The sequence below is a fragment of the Canis aureus genome, chromosome 16 (assembly GCF_053574225.1).
Source record: "Canis aureus isolate CA01 chromosome 16, VMU_Caureus_v.1.0, whole genome shotgun sequence".
NCBI classification, from domain to species: domain Eukaryota; kingdom Metazoa; phylum Chordata; class Mammalia; order Carnivora; family Canidae; genus Canis; species Canis aureus.
This window is the reverse complement of record NC_135626.1, coordinates 15,415,355-15,436,318: the sequence shown is the minus strand read 5'-3', so window position 1 is coordinate 15,436,318 and position 20,964 is coordinate 15,415,355. Positions and strand designations below refer to the sequence as shown.

The 20,964-nt window shown below is 50.5% G+C and overlaps 1 protein-coding gene and 1 long non-coding RNA gene across 6 annotated transcripts in view; one reads left to right on the top strand and one right to left on the bottom strand.

Annotated features, from left to right (window-relative positions):
• Positions 1-657: 657 nt before the first annotated feature.
• The window catches only part of SLC43A2 (solute carrier family 43 member 2), a 45,574-nt gene continuing 25,267 nt past the window's right edge, over positions 658-20,964 (bottom strand). For all 5 annotated transcript variants that reach the window (XM_077851780.1, XM_077851778.1, XM_077851781.1 and 2 more), the window contains 9 exons: positions 16,636-16,728; positions 15,126-15,259; positions 14,839-15,041; positions 14,226-14,372; positions 11,489-11,627; positions 9,989-10,118; positions 8,012-8,085; positions 6,525-6,648; positions 658-5,972 (listed from right to left, as the gene is read on the bottom strand). In XM_077851780.1, the coding sequence (XP_077707906.1) occupies positions 5,811-5,972; positions 6,525-6,648; positions 8,012-8,085; positions 9,989-10,118; positions 11,489-11,627; positions 14,226-14,372; positions 14,839-15,041; positions 15,126-15,259; positions 16,636-16,728 (1,206 nt within the window). In that variant the 3' untranslated portion in view covers positions 658-5,810. The remainder of the gene's footprint in view (positions 5,973-6,524; positions 6,649-8,011; positions 8,086-9,988; positions 10,119-11,488; positions 11,628-14,225; positions 14,373-14,838; positions 15,042-15,125; positions 15,260-16,635; positions 16,729-20,964) is intronic.
• Positions 9,666-13,671, top strand: LOC144285947 (uncharacterized). The gene is made up of 3 exons (XR_013354082.1): positions 9,666-9,807; positions 12,087-12,261; positions 13,231-13,671. It is a non-coding gene; the product is annotated as an uncharacterized LOC144285947 (long non-coding RNA).

Below are 20,964 nucleotides of genomic sequence, written 5' to 3'. Positions count from 1 at the left end.
TCTCTGACCTGTATCAATCAAACACAGGAAAAGGAAAGGTAGCAACAAAGGGATGTGGCAGCAGCTCAGCTTTAGAGTGTGCAATCCTGATGAGTAGGAGCTCCCACACATCCCATGTAACATTCTCTCTCCTTCCTGCCTCAGCTGGCCCCCAAGGCCATCTTCATCCCTCCCCTGGGCCTCAAGCCCTCTCTACCCAAGCAGGGTCAGGAACCAGGGTACCCCCTCCCTCCCTGGGGTGGGAATCTCCTTGGGGATTCTCTGGGAAGGCCCAGTGGCTCGCTGTCTCTCATGCTGTCACTGCCCAGGGCCCTGGCAGGAGGATGGCCTGCTCGGTGGGAAATCTATAGGAGAAGCAATCAGGTCCGTGACTGGCACTTTAGGACAACAGAAAAGGGACAAGGATGAGCTCCCTTTAGAACCAGAATTCACCAGGAGCTGTGGGCTTCCCACCCAAGAGTCCTTGTACTCCATCCCTCTCCCAACTCTTCAAATGGCAGGGCAGAAGGCCAAACCAGCAAAGCTGGACAGTGGCAAGTGCAGCACAGAGGTGGGGTGGGGGTCAGGGAGCATGTTTCAGACAAGTGACAGGTAATCTGAGCAAAAGGCAAGGGCAGAAAGATGTAGGAAGAGACACAGAAGCAGAGGAGGAAGCAGTTCTTAGCCATTCTCAGCATACATTTATTGAGTGCTTACTGTGTGCCAGGAAGTAAGCCAGGTGCCAGAAACAGCAATGGAGCAGGAAGTCAGGACCAGTTACTGAGTGGTATCACTACCGACCCTGGTTAACACAGGAACCAATGGACCCTTCAGGCGCCACTCAGGACCAAGGCTGTTCCAGTGATGGAAAGGGATTCAGTGAGGGAAGACCCTCTCCCTCTGCCCCAGCTAGGTAGAGAGGGGGCACACGGACAGCTCCTACACACTCCTCAAAATGCATTCACACCTGAATACATCTGGACCCATGCGTGCACATGTGCCCACACAGAGGCACAGCCAAGCAGTTGTACAGGACGTGGTACATGACCTGAGTCACCCCACTCAGCATATACCGTCGTAGTGCCTGAACGTTTAGACATTATCTTGAGAAGCTCTAGGGCCAAATATCTTACTAGTATGTGAGGCATAAAAGAAAAACGGACAGGGGGACAACTTCTTTAGGCTTTTGCATAGAGAGATTTTCTGAGAGAGATAGGGGTCAGCAGAAACAGATCTCACTTCCTCCACTTGGCCACGAGTCTGTTCTGGTCAGAGTTGCCTAAAGTAGATGTCCTTTGATAGGGATGGGGTTAGGGTGGGGGGGGGGTCTTCATTCCCTGTGCTAGCTGCACTCCTCTGGAATCATAAACGTAATGCTATTGCTTGTTAAGTACCTACTAAGTGTCAAGTATATTGCTGTACCAGGGCTTTGTGTCCATGTTCACCTACCTCACAGTGAAGGTATCATCTCCATTTTACGGATAAGGAAACTGAGGCTCAAGACTTGCCTAAGGTCACCCAGATGGTATCTGTGGTGGGGCCTCTAACCTCTGAGCTTTGTCTCACTGCCTCCTTGGCACAGAAGAGATGGGACCTCATTCTGGGATGGGGCCGGGAGCTGCCAGGGGCCTCAGTTCATCTCAGATCCACCCCAGGAGGCTGAGAATGACTAACTTCAAAGGTGGACATACCATCTGCAGAGACCCAGGGACACAGGCAGTAGCTCCCTGTGTACAGAGAGCCTCACCCTATGGCAGGCCACCCACATAGACAATGCTGCACTTCCTTCATGACACAGCATCCTCACCCCAGGCTTTGGGTGAGTTAGAACATGGGTGGCAACAGGTTCACAGAGCCCACCTTTTCACACTGATTACCCCCAATTCTAGGGCTGGGGGTGCTGCAGCCTATGGAAAACCAACTCTTTCACTTTGGGGGTCCTGGGCTCCAAATCCTCATAATCCCACCATTTATTTAGAAGAAAATGGGCTCTAACCCTTGAGTTGGGCCCCTGATAATTGGAACAGATAAGGCACCTCACCACCCCAAGAACCATGAGAAGCTATTGTGTTCTCCTTCAGAGGGAAAGGGAGCTGGTGCTTAAATAGCCCTGGAAGCCCAATCCTGTAGAGAGGATTCTCAGAGCTCTCTGCTGGGGGCCCCTCACCACAGAGGGCCAACCGCTTGTCTGCATCCCCCATCCCCCGTTCCATACTCTCATAGGCTATCATCCAAGTGCATCAGAAACCCCACTGGGCTGAATGTATTCATGCTACTGCCTGTGGCGGTCCTGCATATGTACCCCCACGCCAAGTATGTCCCCATTTCAGAGTCCGGGGGGCCCAGGCCATCAGACATAGTCCAGGGCAACAATGAGGATGGCTGGAACCTTCCCCCAGGAGGGTTTGGAGGAAGCCAACTACAAAGGAATGACAAGATTCCTGGACAGGAGTCCAAGGAGACTAGAGAGGAGGGGACTCCTGGCAATGCTCCTAGGGTGGTCCAACCCATCCCTCACTCTGGCCAGGTATCACTTCTGGCCCCTTCCCACCAGAAACCTGAAGCATGGGGGAAGGGGTAACAGAGACAGAGATCTGTGGCCACTTGGTGCCCTCTGCCTCTTGACCAGCCCCTGGTCCTTTCCCCCTCAGGGAATTCCTCTCAGGGTTGAGGTGACAGACATTTGCTCCCCCAAGTACCTATCAGCCAACATTACTCTATGCTTAATCCCCGGTCTGGGGAAGCTCTTGGCTCCAACAAATAGAGAACATGCCTGGCTTTTTGCTTCCCTTTCCTGGGCCGGTGCTGCCCTGCTCCCATAGCCTGTTGGGCCCTGAGGCTGATTGATGCTCTGAATGGAATGTCCTGGTCTGGAGGGCCTTGGATGCTCTAATGACTTCAGAGGCATAGAGGAGTACCAGCTCTAACCTTGAGCAAGTTACTACACCCTCTGGGCCTCGAGTTTTCCAGCTATAAAATACGGATAGTATCTAACTCCTGGGTTATCATGATTCAAGGATGATAATAGGAAAGTATGTAACCCATCAACTCTGTGCAGAGCAGAATGCCTGGCCCCCGACAAGGGGGTGGGGGCATAGGTACCTGACCCACCTGGAACTGCTCCACCCTGAACTCATTTCTCAATGCCTGTTTCTTCCCACAGTCTCCATGTCCTGCCAGTGGGTGGGAGAGACAGGTGGCAGCAACTCCCTTTGGCTGGCCCTGAGTGCTGCTGGAGACAGCACAGGCCCTGAATGTACAACCTCAATGCATTTTCCCACCTGGAAGGGCCCTTGCTAACTCTTGCTATTGGCACTTCCCCAAACTGCACTCCTCTGGCTCTAACCTTGAGCAAGTTATTATAGCCCTTGGGCCTCCAGCTTTCTGGCTATAAGATAGGGATAGTATCTAACTCCTGGGTTTTTATGATTCAAGGATGACAACAGGAAAATATGTAATCCATCAATTCCCTACAGTCAGAGCAGACTTTTTGGGGGCACCAGAATCACCAGATGGGGCTTACCAAAACAGACTGCTCATTTCCTCTAGGCCAGAGGCAACACCTGGCGTTTACACTTTTAACAAGCACCAGAGGAGTGCCTGCTGCGGGTGGTCACTGGGCACACATGAGGACAGACAGCTCTGACCACTAAAACTAGTGCTCTGCAGCATACCACACCTGGTCTTGGGAAGCCACATGTCCATGAACATGACAAAAGTGCATCAGGTACCTGCTGTAAGAAAACACACTTGACTTTCTCTCTGCATTTCCCAAATTTGGCCATTTTCTTTTTTCTCTTAAGTTCTATGCCCAACATGGGGCTTGAACTCACAACCACAACCCTGAGTCATAAGTTCTACTGATTGAGCCAGCCAGGCAGCCCTTACCATTAAAGTTTTTTTTTTTTTTTTTCCAATTAGAATTAACATCTCATAGAACTAGTGTTCTGAGGAAGGATTTGGGAAATGTTGATCTAGTTCTCTCTCCTTTTAAATAAAAAGTATTTGTCTTAAGGAATTTTTTTGTTTGTTTGTTTAAATGTTTGAGTGGACTGGAATGAAGCCTAGGAAAATTAGGTGTGTTCAAGGTGCTCAACTGTTCATGCAGAGCTCAAATTTGGGTCTGGGTCTGCCCCTTCCTGTTCACCAGTTCCCCTCACCGCATTCTGCCTCGTCTCTGAGACTCTCTTGGTGTCACTCTGTGTCCTCAGCTCAGGAGGAACCCTGAGTAGGGGTAGGAAATCTGAGTACAGGATGGGAGGGGTCAGGATTCACGGTTTGGCTGGGATAAACAGCAGAGGAGGGGTGGGCCCACACTTCTAAGATGTCTGCCAAGCCCAGTTTGTTTGGGGGCAAGGCAGGAGAGTAAGATATTTTCTTGGCCCACTGCAGCTCCTAAGATGGCAGTCAGATGGGGAACTGCTGGGTATGGCAGAAAACCTTGTCTTGCCTCTTCGCAAGCTCAAGACAGGCATATGTAGCCATTAACTGAAATGCTAGCAGGGGGATCCCTTATCAGGAGGAAAATGGATTTATTGCTTTACAAAAAGGAGTCTGGTAAAACTAAAAAGACCCAAAAAGTATAAATCTAAAAATCAACCCACCCTGCTGAGCACTCCCAGGAATTCTCAGACACATTTCTGGGGGCAGTCAGGTGGGTGGCTGGAATGCCAGGCCAGCCTGGCAGAGGAGTGGCCTCTCACGCAAATAGCTCCAGGGCCCTGGAGGAGCCTGCCAGCAGGGGTCGCTGTGGCCCCACAGCCTCAGACCAGCTCCAGGCCCAGAGCCTTGCGGCCTCCCCGGCCCTTGGGCCTATAGCAGGTCTGACTGGCTGCTGTGTGGGGGCCCCAGAATGATGAGGGCAGACACCCAGAGCCCACACCTCAGCACCACCCCACACACATCTCTCACATACATCACATGGTCACACATCCCACATGTACACACAGCCCCTCACAATCCATCTCCCCAGTCAGGCCAGGACCTCTCTGTCAGCAACAGCCTGACTGCCACCCCCATAAAGACAGCTGTGTGTGGAGGGGGTGCCCTGTTGGTGTGGTTTTAATTCCCTTCAGGTCACAGACTGGATGGAGGGTGGCAGTGGAAACTTGCTCTTCTCCCTGAGGGAGGAGGTGAGGGACTACGAAGCAGCCTTGTCCTTGGCTTCTAAGCCATGCCTGACTATCCAGCCCTCCATCCTCTCCCCAGGCTTTAAACAAGGGGGGCTTCTCCACAGGCCTATAACAGCAGGACAGGTCATAGACAGGCTACAGGGGGCTGGAATTACAAAGGAGTTAGCACCAACAACAGGAAGCGGGTCCTTCCTTCCTCAGGCAGCCTCAGACTGACCAAGGGAGGAGGTCGAGGGGCCAGGCAAGGGGGTGCAGGCAGCGCAAGCCTTTGTCCTTGGGCAGGTGTGGCCAGTGGTCATGCAACCGAGGGGTAGTTGGCAGGCAATAGATGGCAGACCCCTCTGCTTTGGCAAGAGGCAGAATCCAGACACTTAAGGGAGAGAGCCTGCCTGCTGGGGGCCCTCCTTGCTCCCCCTGCAGGCACCACAGAGCCTCAGGACCCCAGGGTCCCCCCGAGGATGGCAGAGCAAAGCCCAAGGCTGCCTTTGCTTCCAGCAGTAGGAAAATTGAACATCCGGGCCCTCTCCCATTCTTCCACAGCAGAGCTCCAAGGCAGGACCAGGGCCCTGGGAAGGAGCGTGGACTCCAAAAATGTGAAGGAGAGGATCCTGAGGGTGCACGGAGGTCCTCTGGGATGGAGAGAAGGACACTGGTGAGTCACTGAAGCGAGGGCAGGCCACAGTTCTGAGGTGGTGGGCACTACACAAAAGCTTCCCGGTTGGATGAGCCATTCAGCTTGAGGAAAAGCTTGTCATCCTCCCTCTTCTGCTGCAGCTGCCTCTCCAGCTGGCGCCGGTAGCAGATGAGGTAGAGGGGGAGGCAGAACCCCAGCATGCTCAGGCCAAGTAGCCCCACATTCACCTGGAGAAGCAGAATTAAGAGTTGCCATCACATGGGGCAGGGGAACAGGCAGGGGAACAGTCAGGGGCTGTGGTCTTTCCAGAGCCCGGCTCAAGACCCTTCCCCACACTCAGTTTTAAAAAACGTGAGGTCACTGGACAAGAAAAGACAAACAAACTGGAAGGTTGAAGCGGTCCAAGGGCCCGTCATTCCACATTCCAGCATCAGAATTCCCCGGTGTCCATGGCTGCCGGGAAGCCTGCAGGGCCCAGGCCCCCACCTTTGACCTACTGATGTGAATGTTCAGGGGTGGGACCAGGACATGGGCAGGCTCAGTGTACCTGGTTAGGAATCCCAATCCTCAGCGGGAGGGCTGCCCCAGAATAAAGTCCAGAAGGGATACTTTTCTCCTTCTGCCCAGTCACCAGTCACCAGGGGACCCTAAATCAATCCTAACCAATGTTCCAACCTGCCTATGCTTGGGGCTCCAGAAGCTCCCTTGGGATGTCTCCCAGCTCTGATTCCACAGAGTGGGGCACATGCCTACAGCCCACCGCCCCAGACCCTTCTTACCCAGAGAGGGTCTCCTTGGAGGGGACCCATCATGGCCAGAAACAGGGGTTGCTGCAGGAGAGCGAAGAGTGCACTGACCAGCGACTGCAGTCCTGTGAGGCTGCCAAACTGGGTGGAGGGGTACCTGCCAGGACAATAGGGGACCTGTCACCACAGGCACCACTCTCAGACTTTCCAAACACTCCTCAGCCTCAGCCTGGCCCCAGGTGTCCTGATGCCTCCAGGCTGCACCCTGGTGCCAGAGAAGAGGCAGGAGCAACCTGAGAGAATGGTGGGGTGCCTTCTTGGATTAGTTTCTGCTAAGCAGTTCTGTGACTGTGAACGTCTCTTTCAGATTCTGGGGGAGGACCCTGCCCAACCCAGGTGTGCCCCAGGTCTCTGGGTGTCTGGACAAGCTGAGTGGAAGAGTGGTGCCAGGAGGAATCTGTGGCATGGGAAATGGGCCCAGGGAGCAGGTTGGAGGCTGGCCCTGGCTCTGCTAACACCCTCATCCAAAGGAGCATTGTGTAATCACGGAAACTCGGCATCACACTTAGTGGACTCGCACACTCTGCCAAGGCAGCAGCAACTTCCTCCTGGCACTGGGTGGAGTAGGGGACGAAACATAGACCTGGAATGACCCCCCTTGGGATGCTATTGGGAGAGGGAGAGAACTGTGGCAAAATCTCAGGGACTGTCAGGCTTTGAGACCCCAGAGGTAGGAAGGGGCTCCCAGACAGGGATGAAATGGTCTTTAGTCAGAGACACACAGCAGAGGGTGTTTGAGTTCCACTTTTTAAAAGATTTTATTTTTAAGTAATCTCTGCATCCAATGTGGGGCTCAAACTCAACCCTGAGATCAAGAGTTGCATGTTCTATCGACTTAGCCAGCCAGGCACTACCCCCAGAGTTCCATTTTTGAGCCAAGCCCCAGCCCAAGGGGGAAGAACAACTGTGGTAGTTCCTTCTGCACGTGTGGCCTCTTGGAAAATGAGGCAGGTTTCATTTTATCCAAGGCCTGAGAGGGCTGTGGGCAGAACCAGGCCCTCTCAGATTCAGGGTGAGAACAGTCTGACACATTATGGGTTCAGTTACCCATGTCACTGCCCCTGCTGAGGGTCATCGGAAAATCAACATTCAGCTCTGGGCAGCCAGAGCCTACCCCTGCCCTTCCTGTGAGCAGCCAGGGGCAGTCCTGGGACTGGGCTGAGCAGCAGCCCCGAGGCAATAATGAGCTACACAGGAGCAATGACCCTGGCTGGGGAACTGACTTCGTGTTAGATGCCAAGGTTTGTGGGCACCCAACTGTCTGCCTGCTGACCCACCTCCTGCCAGGTGTGACTGTCCCTTGACACAGCCAACAGAAATCCTGGTACCCATCCCCTTGTACAAGAAGATGAGCCCAAGTGGCAGGATGGCCCCCTTCAGGACCTCCGTCTCACCATGAGCCTCCCTCAGGTCATTCCCTTACCATTGGTGCCAGGCCACCCACAGCACCCAGCACTTACACGGCAGCGTACAGGCCCCCAACAGCAGAGTGGATGAATCCTCGCACAATCGTGTGCAGGATAAAGGAGAGAATCTGAAAAAGGGAGAGCAGAGTGTGAGGGTCCTCAGAGTTCCTGGGATGGTAAGCAATGGGAGCACTGGCAACCTGGTGTGGGCTCACACCAGATCTCCAGGGCCAATGCCTGAATTTTCAGAAATTTTGTGAGCCAGCTATTAAATGACTAAAAATTAAATTTGTAAACTTACAATCAAACAAGTTATGTTCAAAAAAGGAAACGGATATTCAAAACTCACCATTTCTTAATTATTTTCCTATGTTTTACTGTTATCTGTGCTCTGGAGGTTTTTACTTATTGTCAAGTGGGAGTACCTCATGATGGCGTGTCACCGTGAATCTGTCTAATTCCACAACTGGTGGTTTCATGCTGGCTGAAATCAGCCAGGATGAAAGCATTTACACCATGGAAATTGGCAAATGCTGAGTAAAGGCTCCTCCTGCCTCCACCAAGTCAGGTGTTACATATGCATCGACACAGCACTAAACAGGAGGTGACCTGATCTCCTACCTTGGTTGATCTGAGGACTGTGCCCGAAGGTCTCTGTCCCTGGTCAACCAGGCCCTACAGGCAGGTAGTTTTCCTTCTCCCCTCCCAAGGAAAACTCAGCTTCTCAAAAAAGCCACTACTGGCAGGCTTAGCGAGCTCTCGAAGCACTTGTAAATGATTCCTGAGAAGCACGAGAGCAGTCGTTTTGCCACTAGGACCCTTTGTTTGCCCCTTGCACATAGCCCTGCCATCCTGCTCACAGCCAGGACCTGTTCCCAGGAGTGCGAGTGGGGAGGGGGCCTGGGCTGCTCTCTGCAGTGTTAAAAGAGGGCTATGCCCGACTATGCACGCGCATACTTGTGCAGGCTCCCCCTTTCCACATTGAGTGTCTTATTGCCTCTTCAGAACTTTTCTTTCAATGAGAACTAAATAAAACAAAAGGCAAATGACTGTCCCTACTGAGCACGGCTCCCGGATTGGACAAAGTGGTCAAGACAAAAATCTGCTAGACTTGCAGAGAGGGCAGCTACCAGGAAGCTGGGAGGGCACCAGGGATGCAATGACACTCTTGCTGGGAACTGGTACAAGTCTCTGATGGTTTACTCTGGTCTGCACATACAGTGCTGGCATATACACGTGAAAGTACCCATGGCCACTTGTAAAAAAGAATAGATTCTCACTTTCCTTCTGGATCTGGCCCAAGATACTATCTGGACTTGGGCCAACCCATGGGGAAGCAATGCCATCACTCATGACCCTTCAAAGTTCAAAAACTTGAGGACCAGCGCTAGAATACTTTCATGGACCTAAGGGTAGAGCGGACAGGTGACAAAATATACTCTGTTCCCAATTTTTGCCAAAAGCCAAGTTTCAAAGCATTAGAAACCTTGTGAAAAGAAATTAAGCTTTTGAATCCCGATGCCAAGTGATCATCACAGTCTTTCCCACTCTCTACAACATAGATACCCTGTAGGTACTTTTGTACCAGAGGAGCAGATGATCCTACCAATGCCATAATTGGCCAGACCTCTTTGGACATCAGGTTTCAGCTGTTTGAGCAAATGCAAAACAAGTAGTCATACAACTCCCCCTTATAATTCCAGGAAATGGTATGATGGTGGTGTTCGTGGCATGCAAGATGCCCAAAAGGCCATGAAGAATGATATGCCTTCATAGACAAGAGTTTTCTGTGAAAGGCAATTCCAGTTTCATTAGAGGTCACTTCCAGCATCAAGCACAGAGCCTGGCAGGTAAGAAGCCCTTGATAAATAATAGTGTGCTGGCTGACTTGGTTGAGGTAAATGAATGAAAAATCACAGTCTTTGTTGATGGCTTCCATGACACATTATGTCTTTAAGTCTTTAAGTCTTACTGTTCTTTAAGTCTTACTGTCCCATACCCCACCTGGCCTCTCCTTCTCCCCATACCCACCTGTAGAGGCAGGTTGGGAATGAGGCAGGTCACCCCAAAGCCCACAAGCAGCAGGTTTGTGAAGGCAAACGCTCGCATGGCATTGGTGACTTTCTGGATCTGTCGGTCTCGCTTCTTCTTCTTCTCACCTCTGTGGAGACAAGAGTACACACTGGAGCTGGATGCTCCTGGAGGGGAAGGGCTCTTCCAAGAAGTCAGGCCTTAGGAGTCACAGCTTGTGGACAATCCAAGACTCAGAGACTAACCTGAGCATGTTTGAGGGACTGTCAGGGCTAGACCTCTACTAAGGACACTCCCGCTGCACACTCTCAACGGAGCGCTGAGTGTGAACCTCAGTGGAGAGGTTGGGTACCAGAAGACAGTTATCAACACACTGCATTGCCTCAATGGAAACTGAGCACAAATGATGGGGGAGGGGGGGAAAGAGTAGAGGTGCCCGAGTCAGGGTGTGGCAAAGCCTCCTCACACCATTGGCTCCAACTTCACCCAAATCTGTAGGGAGCTGATGACACGTCAGATAGTAAGTCAAATAAGGGAGGGAGTGAATTTCCCCTTTGGGGGCAGGAGGGGGTGAAGGAGAAACAAATACACAGCAGATGGAACTGGAATGCGCACAAATAGCCTCTTGGCTTTAGGACCTGACCTAGATAACAGAGCATTCTCTGTAATTATTTCCTTGTGAACTTACTATTACCAGTTCCAGTCCCACTACCCACAGATACCTCAGGAACGACTGTGTGACATCCAAGAATGAATGCCAAGTGCTGGATACATACAGGGAGTCCCAGGCCCACCACTTCCTCACTATGTGACCTCAGGCAAGCCATGCCAACTCCTCACTTTGGTTACCGTATTTGTAGAATGGGAAGAACAGTAGTCCACGCCTCATCAAGGTGTTGTGAGGCTGAACTGAGATACTGTTTATTAAGTGTTTGGCACAGGGCCTAAAGTAATAAACAGTTGCTTATTATATTAAGGTGGAGTCATGGAAGACAGCGTTTAACATCCTCTGATCTTGGAGCCCAACCCTCACAAAAGCGGGGCTTCAGAACCTTGTTTCATCCTGACAATTATGAACAGACCTAGTAACACATCCTGTGGTTCTAGCAATTTATTACTCCCACTGAGCAGAGTGAACCTTACAGGCAAGCGGGACCGCTTTCACCTCATTCAACCATTGTGCTATTCATGGGACTGTGGTCCTAAAAACAGAATGGTTGGTCACCTGATGTCTGCACACAGACCTCCCCTCTGGTTTCTCACCTTCTCTCATCAAGCCAGTGCTCTCCTAACTTCCGAGCACCAAAGAATCTTCATAACTAAGTGATACACTTAAATGTGTGCTGAGCAGAGAGAGCGTTGTCTTAAAGCCCTTATGAACAGCTGTGGGCATAACTCCCTGTCGCCTCTCCTGCTGACTTTGAAACCTGAGCAGCCCACCCTGTCCCTAATATTGGGCTCTGGGAGCCAGAAGCCAGGGCACTGGCCCTGTCTACGCACTGGTTGGCATCTTTCTCTTCAGGCTCCTCAGAGGCATCTTCACACTCCTTCAGCCTCCAGTCCATGATGTAGCCAATGACAGGGGCTGTCAGCAGGCAGAGCAGCTGGAGCACACCGAAGATGGAGGTGTAGAGGCCAACTGCAGAGGAAAATGGGCTGCGTCATGGGCGGTCCCTCACAGAAGCCTGGGGCCGGTGCTAGGCTGAGTCCAAGACTTCGCAAACATTTCTGGGGTCTTCTACACATCACCCCCTTGGTCACAAGGGGCCTGGAGGGAAGCCTAAACACTTTAAATTTTGAAATCAAAGCTGGAGTAGGGGGAAGACACCCTATTCTCTTCTCCACATCTGCTTATTTCTAAGAAATGGCTAATGAAATCCAGTATGTCACAATGATCTTCCCCAAGAAGCTCCAGGAAGTATCTATGACTCGGGAACCACAAAATTACCAATGCCTGGGACTGAGGCTTCATGTGTGACCAGCCGTTAGCTTCCTGACTTTAGAAATATTCTAGGAAGGCATCACTCATAGGGGCTCTGATGTAAGGGCTCCAATCTTCAAAGAGCCTTAAAATTATGATGGGATTTTTTTTTTCCAGGCAAACAGAAGCTGTGTTGACTGCCCCTCCCCCACCCACAGTTCTGGCTGAGAGGTTTCTCGGTAAAACAGAGACTGGCTGGAGGGAATATTGCAGTGTTCTCTGACAATCTCCCTGCTTACCGGTAGCCATCACTGCATCAAGAAAGCAAAAGCAAAACAGCAGAAGGAGAAAGGTTAGCAGCTGAAATCTCAAAAGTTGTTATAGGGAAACTGGGGGTGTGGGGGTAGAAGCAGGCTGGTTTTGGGCCCAGCACACCTGCCATTTCCCACCCAGATCTGACTCTCAGAGTGCCGGGGGTGGGGGGTGTGGCGGGCAGTGAGGGAGTGTGCTGAGCTTGACCAGGCTTCTGGGAGCAAAGGCGGGTGAGGTCCAGCACAGGCATCTGCAAACGGTTTCCCATCTGCTGGAGCCTCTGTCACATGCCACCGGGACCTCGGAACGCTGGCTGATGAATCAGGCCTGTGGTGCTTACTAAGGACCAGAATGGGGAAGTGGTGTGGGTGCTGAAGACTGGGCGAACCCAGCCCTCTCCTATGGCTGGCTCTCCGGGGTCCGGGGAGGAAGGACAGGGCCAAAGCATTCACCCTGACCCCCAACCGGACATCTGATACCATGAGTCTCCCTCAGACACCCAGAGCGGGTGCTGTTCTGTTCCACCAGCCCCCTGATCCTGAAGCAGTCCCCCTCTGAGAATACCCGGTTCAGGGTGTCAGGAGCAACAGCTCACAGGAGCAGAACAGGGAAAACCAATCCCCCATCAGTTGCAGATTGAATCTCCCGGCCCAACTTGCTCTACTTCTTGAAACTGACATTTTTCTTTTTTAATTGGCTTTTTGAATGTGGGAAACAGTTGGAAAAAAATTCCTCTTTGGCAGCAAAAGATTTCATAGAGAACTAGAGTAAAAGCCCCCAACTCAACAGCAGGGAGATCTGCCTTCCAAGAGCCACTGAGGGCCTTTCCCTGCATTCTTCAGGGTCTTCACCTCTCTGGGCCTGAGTTTGTAATAAAGGGTGTTTAGACATGATGGATCAGCTCTCCCCAAAGTGCAATGACTATTACACAATAAAAATGTTCCCGTGGTAGAAATTTGGGGAAACATCATTGACCAAAACAAAGCTAAATAGGTTATTTTTCCTATAGGGCTCTCTCGAGGCCTTTACTGTGTCAGTGTTCATCACAAAACTTTGCGAGGGCACGTGAGAGCTCTCTGCAGTCTGCTTCACCACAGGACGCCCATTTTCACAGTGGAACCAGTGTTGTCTGGATCGCTTTGTCATTTCTCCCTTCTGTTAAAGCTCCATTGCTCATCCCTTTTAAAAACTGTATATGATTCCTCTCGATGCCTAGTGTAATTTCTCCCAGGGAAAAACAATTACGCCAACAACCAGTCACACACCAACGAGGGTGCCAATAAAAAGGATTTACCGACTGTGTTTGTCCCACTTAGAGATGACTAAAGGTGACTCAGCTCAGGCCCTGAGGAAGTCCTGATTTTCTTTGTAGAATCAAAACCTCTAATCAGTTGAAGACCTTGTGTCTGTTTTAGAAAAGTGGCATGTGCGTTATCAGCTCTGTTTACCAAATTTAACAAGCCTCAACTGGATTACACACACAAGGAAGCCTCCGCCTAGCCTTGCTTTCCCGGTTCTGGGTATGGATCCCAGAGCCACAGACTGCCCCAAAGTATCCAGCTGTGTGGGCTGCGCCTGCCCCTCAGCACACAGCCTCTCCCCAGCCGAGCCTGCGGTTTCCCGGGGCGGGGAGATGCTTGACTTTGGGTCTGACCGCTTGTCTTTCAACAGGCTCTCAGGTGGAGTACTCCCTTCTGCAGTGTTTTCATTTACCAACATGCAAGCAAAGGCTCCTCCTGAGGCAACAGAAAACACAAGCCCCACACCCTGAACACATGTAATTATTACAGTCTCCTTCCTCTGCCCCCTAAACCGGGCTGTTCTAATGGTGACAGGAGAGAACAGTTGGGGCTCTGATCAGCAGTGGATCCTTTGGAGCCCACTGCTTTCAGACCAGCCCAGCCTAATACCTTCCAGGGTGTGGGCTTAACCTCTGGCAGGCAGGAGTAACCACCACACGCAGGGTCTCATGGGGATGTGCACGGAGGTCCAGGGGCCACCTACCTACATCCTGATCCCCGCTGACCAGGAACTTGAGAATATTGTTCATGGCGCCCATGTAGAAGATGAGCCTCAGCTGTGTGATGCACATGGTGACGAGGCTGAGTAGCAATATGGGGCTGAACACACTGTGCATGAAGGAGGGGGCCGCTGCGGGTAGAAGAGCGAGGGTGATTAGGAGACTGAAGGCCCACACCCTCATGGCCCACAGCCCACCTACCATCCAGGGGCGAGAGGCATACCGTAAGGGAAGGCCTGATTTGCTGCCCAAATCATCCTATGTTGGATACAAGGTGCTGGACTATGTGGATGCTGGACCCGGGTCACCGAAGTGTATGTAATGAATTGGACACACTCCTCACTCATACAAATGAGCCTTAGTGAGGTCATTTGTAAACCAGGGTGCAGGGTGCTGCCTGCCCTTTAGGGGTGAAGTGGGAACCGAGTGAGATAGCACCCACCAAGCCCTCAGTTCCTGCCAGCCCCAGTGAAGGGGGCTGGGGCTTCCAGGTTGGATTGGCTGCCTCCTCCCCATTGCTGAGGTGCGGGTTGGGGACAGACCCCCCTGCCAACATCCTAGGAAGGGCCTCGAAGGTGAGGGTTGCAAGGTGGGTACCTGCAGCGTCTGGCTTGCACTTCACCTCCAGGTCAATGGTAGACAGGCACAGCTTATGGCCCTCCTGCAGTGCCGCTTGCTCCTTGGCGCTCCTCATGGAGCTACCCACGCTGAGGCGCCGCCCCACTGTGGTCACCTGCTTGTAGAACTGCTTCCCTGTGATCTTGTGGTCAAAGCCCAGCCAGCTGAACTTGATCTTCACCCTGGAGGCCACAGGAGAGTGTCCATCGGTGCTGCCCGGGACCCTGGCCAGGGTGGGGGTAGGGGCAGACGCCACATCCACTTACGAGTAGTCCATGTCCTCCGGCCCCGGGAAAGGCTCCAGGGGCCAGTTAAAGAAGCAGTTGAGGAAAACCAATCCAGAGCAGCTGGCCCAGACCACAAGGATGATAATGAAGGAGACACCAAAGTCGTAGATGACCTGACAGGCACAATGGGGTAGGCGCAGGGCCAAGGGGCAGAGTTAGCAGAGGAAAGCCAAGGCAGGCAGGGGGCATTTGGCAGCTCTGCTTTCTCTGTGAGAACTGCGTAAGGAGGCATAGCTCTGCCAGCCTGGGTGTCTGGTCATCAGACACCCTGCATTCCAATAATCCCAGCTTACCCTGGCACATCGTTAACCCCCTGTGCCTCCAACTTGGGCCAAATGTCACCTCCTTGGAAAGGCCTTCCCAGACTGCCCCGTCACTGTCACATTGCTAGTTCACAGTGAACAACCCTGGCTGAGATTACTGACTTCTTGATACTTTCCTTGTCCCTTACTAGTCGAGCTCTCTGAGAACAGGAACCTGCTAGTCTTGTCCAGTGACAAGCCTGGAAGACTGCATATGGTAGGTGCCAAAAAATGAACAGATGGATGTCTGACTTTGCTCCTCCGTGAAATGAAATGAGCATACACTGGCCATGTACCCTCATGGTGCTGTGGTGGGGATTAAGCAAGCATGATTCTCAGAGTGCTCAGTACAGGACCTGGTAGGTGGGAAGCCTACTGAGCATGAGCATGTTAGCTGTTGTTGTCACTGCCACCATTTATTTCCAACACAAGAGTCCCCAGTGTCCTAGAAGACAGCTGTCCAGGAGTTGGGGGCACAGGGGCAGCAAGAAGAGGTGGAAGAGGAACTTGTAGGCTTCTCTGCATTCCAGAAGTGTGAGAACCCCTAGAAGTCCACAGGATGGCTGGCCCCACACCCGCTAAACACCTCGATTCCCTGGTGGCCAGTCCACATCTGGGGCTCCTCCTCATCTATGGCCTCCCCACCATGTACCGCAGGAAAAGGGATTCAACATGGTGTTAAGGCCAGAGATGGGAGAAGCAGCTTCTGCAGCCTGGCAGGAGCAACAGTGTTTGGAGTGGGAACTGGGACTTATGGTCTGTGAGGTGTTTGCTTCCTCCTGACCCTGTGTGACTTCCACAGGCTCAGAATCCTGCCTGGGAGGGAAACAGCTGAACCAACTTAGCCCAGAGCTGCGCCCTGGCCAATGGAGAGGAACAGCTCAGCAACAACAGTCTGGGGGTGGGGTGACCAGTGACAGACTAATTCACCCATCCCTTTTCTCTACCCCAGCGTAGAAATGCAAAAGCAGCCTGCTGTAACCCCCTGTATGATATACTTGAATTTTCCCTCCCTCATGGCCTGGTGGTTTTCTTTTTTTATTCCTAGGGCCACCAGGTGCATCCTCCCAGGTGTGGGTGGTGGGGAGGGGCAACCCCAGCTCCCACAATTACATCCCTCTTCAGAGGAGGCTGAAGGAGCTTTGGTAGGGGCCTCTGCTCAGATGTGAGGCTGGCCACACCCTCACCTTGATTCCCGGGAAGGTGACTGCTGAGGAGGCATAGGATCCAATCATCAAGGCAATAAACGTGGAGCGAAGGTCACCAAACATGTTGGGTAGCTGAAAGACAAGAAGCAAGGAAGACCCACTGAGAGGATGGGCAGCAGGCTGGTGGGGAAGGGAGTCCAGGTATTCACAGGCACCATTTCTTATCTGCTCTCCTCCTGTGTCACTGAGGGGCAGGTAATTACAGCTCATTGGAAATTCTCCCTTAGGACCAAGGTTGATAAGGGAGGTGAGATTAATGTGGAACTCGGACTCCAGATGTAAAGACAGAGCTGTTGGATTCCCTGGCTGGTGAGTGTCCCTCCTTCTCTGCTCAGGCACATGCCAGGGACCTTCCTGTCTTTTCAGGGTTACACTGAGATGCCAGGAAGCAAAGTCGGGAGCCTCTGGCATCCCTCAAAGGGAGCAAGACTGTTAAAAATAAGAATCTATTTGGGGATGAGAGTGGCACTGTATAAAAAAAATATCTGCGTCCCAAAGGACCAGATGTCAGCAAAAGCTGCTTTCAGTTCTAAGACAGCAGGCTTCTGGGAGGTGCCAATCAGAATTCTACAGTTCCCTCAGCTGACAGGGGAGCTAGCCTGGGAATCCTGCTTCTGAATTTCCATGTGCAAGGAGGGCTCTCCCTCTTCAGGTGATGGGCACCTGAGAAGACCAATGGCAAGAAAGACTCATTCTCTCTTCCCAGCAAGGTCATGCTCACACCTCATGTCAGCTGATTCAGGGCCCATCTGACACAACTTCAAAGCTAAAACCCCCCTGTGACTCTGCACAAATCCAGGCATAGTAAATGTGACAACGTTGTCACAGATTCAAACAGTCAATCTGTAGTTCTCTCTCTAGTCTTCAGAGAGACTGCACTGCCACATTGTGAGGCTCTCCCATCCCATGCCCACAGCGTCCCGGGAAGAGAGGATCACTCCCCGGGTAGAATGCCAACCTGCTGTTCATATGGACCTCATCTATGCTCCCCTCTCCCATTTGCCTGCCATCATACCAGGGTTTTCTTAATCATGGAGCACTACTGCCCACAAGCCCATCCATTGTTGCTGAATGGAGGCAGTCTGAACTTGGCTATTACTGTCCCTCATCATGTCTGCCTGTTTTGCCCATAGTTATCTTAAAAATGAGGAAGGGACATCGCCAAAATGAAAAGCTTTTGTGCTTCAAGGGACGCTACTAAGAAAGTGAAAAGACAATACACAGAAGAGAGAAAATTTTTGCAAATCATACATCTAATATGGAACATCTATATACTACTATAGAAAGAACTCCTGCAACTCAAAATTTAAAAAATAACCTATTTTTTCAAATGGGCAAAATATCTGAACAGATATTTCTCCAAACAAGATATACAAATGGCCAGTGAGCATATGAAAATATACTCGAGGGAAGCCCGGGTGGCTCAGTGGTTTAGCGCCGCCTTCAGCCCAGGGCCTGATCCTGGAATTCCGGGATAGAGTCCCATGTCGGGCTCCCTGCGTTGAACCTGCTTCTCCCTCTGCCTGTGTCTCTGCCCCTCTCTCTCTGTGTCTTTCATGAAAAAATAAAAATAAAATCTTTAAAAAAAAAAAGAAAATATACTCGATATCATTAATCACAGGGAAATGCAAATTGAAGCCACAATGAGGTATTACTTCATACCCTCTAGGGTGACTATAATAAAAAAAAATCAGATAGTAACAAAAACTGATGAGATTACACAGGAATCAGAACACTCATTCACGGCTGATGGGAATGTAAGATGGTACATGACCATTTTGGATAACAGTCTGGTCATTCCTCAAACAGTTAAAACACTGAGTTACCATATGACTTACAAAATTCACTCCAAGGTATGTACCCAAGAGAAATGAAAACATACAGACTCACAGAAGCTTGTAGGTAAATGTTTAGGGCAGCGTTCTTTACAATATCAAAAAAGTGCAAACAACCCGAACGTCCATCAATGAATGAATGGATAAACGAAAATGTAGTCTATCTAAATAATGGAATAGTATTTAGCCACAAGAAGAAATAAAGTACTGATGATACACACTATAATATGGATGAACCTTGAAAACATTATGATAGATGAAAGAAACAAGTCACAAATGACCACATACTGTGTGATTCCGTTTATATGAAATGTCTAGAATGGGCAAATCCATAGAAACAGAGAATAGATCAGTGGTTCCCCAGGGCTGGGGTACAAGAAGCTGGAAATAAATAGGGAGGAAATGCTAATGGGTACAGAGTTTCTATTTGGGTGATATAATTGATTATGGTGATGACTGCACAACTGTGAATATACTGAAAACCACTGAATTGTATACTTTAGGTGAATTGTATGGTATGTCAATTTGTCTCAACATCACTGTTAAAAAATATATGAGTAAGATACTTAAGATGTTTTGGCATCCCAGGATTAAAGAGGAACATGAATAAATCTGTAGTGTATGGCCAATAAGTCATTTTATGACATGGGGCCAGGGTGGCTATCCAGGCTTCCCAAAAATCTCTAGCACAAAAATACCTCTTCTTCCAGCCCTTGCATAGAGTGAACCCTCTGTCCACTCAGGCTTCTCAAACAGGGCCTAAGAGGGAGAAAGAGCATAGAGAAATTCCCCCCAGCCGGAAAGAGAGGAAATGTGACATGCTCATGTGAGCCCAGGGAACACCTAGGTGGGTGATTACTGAAAGTGCCCAATCTTCCTCTTTGCACACCTGCTTCCCAGGTATGCATGCTGCGGTTCAGAGGACTGCCTCAGTTCCTGAGTTCACATATTAGGGCTGCTTGGTGCTGGCTGATCCAGCAAGGCAGCCTCGTAGGGGAGCCATTTCTGGGGTCATATCCACCCCAGGGAGAATCCAAAGATTTGTTCTGCTTATATGAAAGGAGGGAACTGTTCCAATCTGAGATGCCACTCCAGCCAGGGGAAATGAAGGAAGAAAGGGATCAAAGAGGGCTTGGAACCCAACCAGGAGAGCAGCCAGAGGCCAAGTGCCTGGTACAGGAAAGGCTACTTGGTACAAAGTCAAGCCAGAAAAACACTCTTTGTTGCTGCAGTCACCTTTGGGCACAAAGAGTGTCTCCAAATTTTCAATAGGGCTGGGAACACTCTAAAAGAGCAGACAGCTTGCTAGCTAGCCGTTTTCCTTCTACCTTCTTAAGCTGAAGTTTGTCTTAACCCTAACCTAGGACAGAGGCCACAGAACAATGGACTTGCAGCTAGCATACCACAACCCTGCTGGATCTTCTGGAGTCTTCTCCTCAGAACTAAGATCCAGGACAGGAACGAACAGGAAGCCGGGAAAAGGACACTGACTTCCCATCTGCCCATGGACAGATGAGGCCCTGGACAAGGACAGGAGCCTTTCAGCTGCCCTCCTTCCTGCCTGGCCTCTCCCTGCCTACAACACTTTTAGCAACACCTAGAAAATTCTCCCCAACATGTTATTTTGGTCAGCAGAGCGATTCCTAGGGGAGTAGAGCCTCAGGTCAAACCATATCACTACACAGCCTTCCCACCAACACCCACAACTTGTATTTTACATTAGGATTATTTTTCCTGGTTAGGAAAGCGATTTGTAAGTCCATTGTAAAACATCTGAAAACAAAGTATACACGAAGAAAGAATTTAAAAAATCACCCTGATATAGCCATGTTACTATTTTGATGTATTTCCCTTTAATCATCTTCCTATAAATACCTGTAACTTTTAAGTAAAACTGGGATCATAAACTACATATTGCTTTACAAAATTTTTCCCTTCTACTTGATATAGTATAAACATTTTCTTTCTTCTTCCTTTAAAATTGTTTTAAGGGCAGCCTGGGTGGCTCAGCAGTTTAGCACCGCTTTCAGCCCAGGGCCTGATCCTGGAGACCCGGGATCGAGTCCCACGTCGGGCTGCCTGTGTGGAGCCTGCTTCTCTCTCTGCCTGTGTCTCTGCCTCTCTTTCTCTCTGTGTCTCTCATGATTACATAAATAAACAAAATCTTTTTTTTTTAAGATTTATTTATTCATTCATTCAGAGAGAGCGAAGAGAGAGGCAGAGACACAGGCAGAGGGAGAAGCAGGCTCCACGCAGGAAGCCCGATGTGGGACTCGATCCCGGGTCTCCAGGATCACAACCCAGGCTGCAGGCGGCGCTAAAGCGCTGCGCCACCGGGGCTGCCCTAAACAAAATCTTTAAAAAAATTTGTTTAAGGTTTTTAATTTTTACTATTACAATTATTTTTCTATTTATTTTTTTAAAGATTTTATTTATTTATTCATGAGAGACAGAGACAGAGAAGCAGAGACAG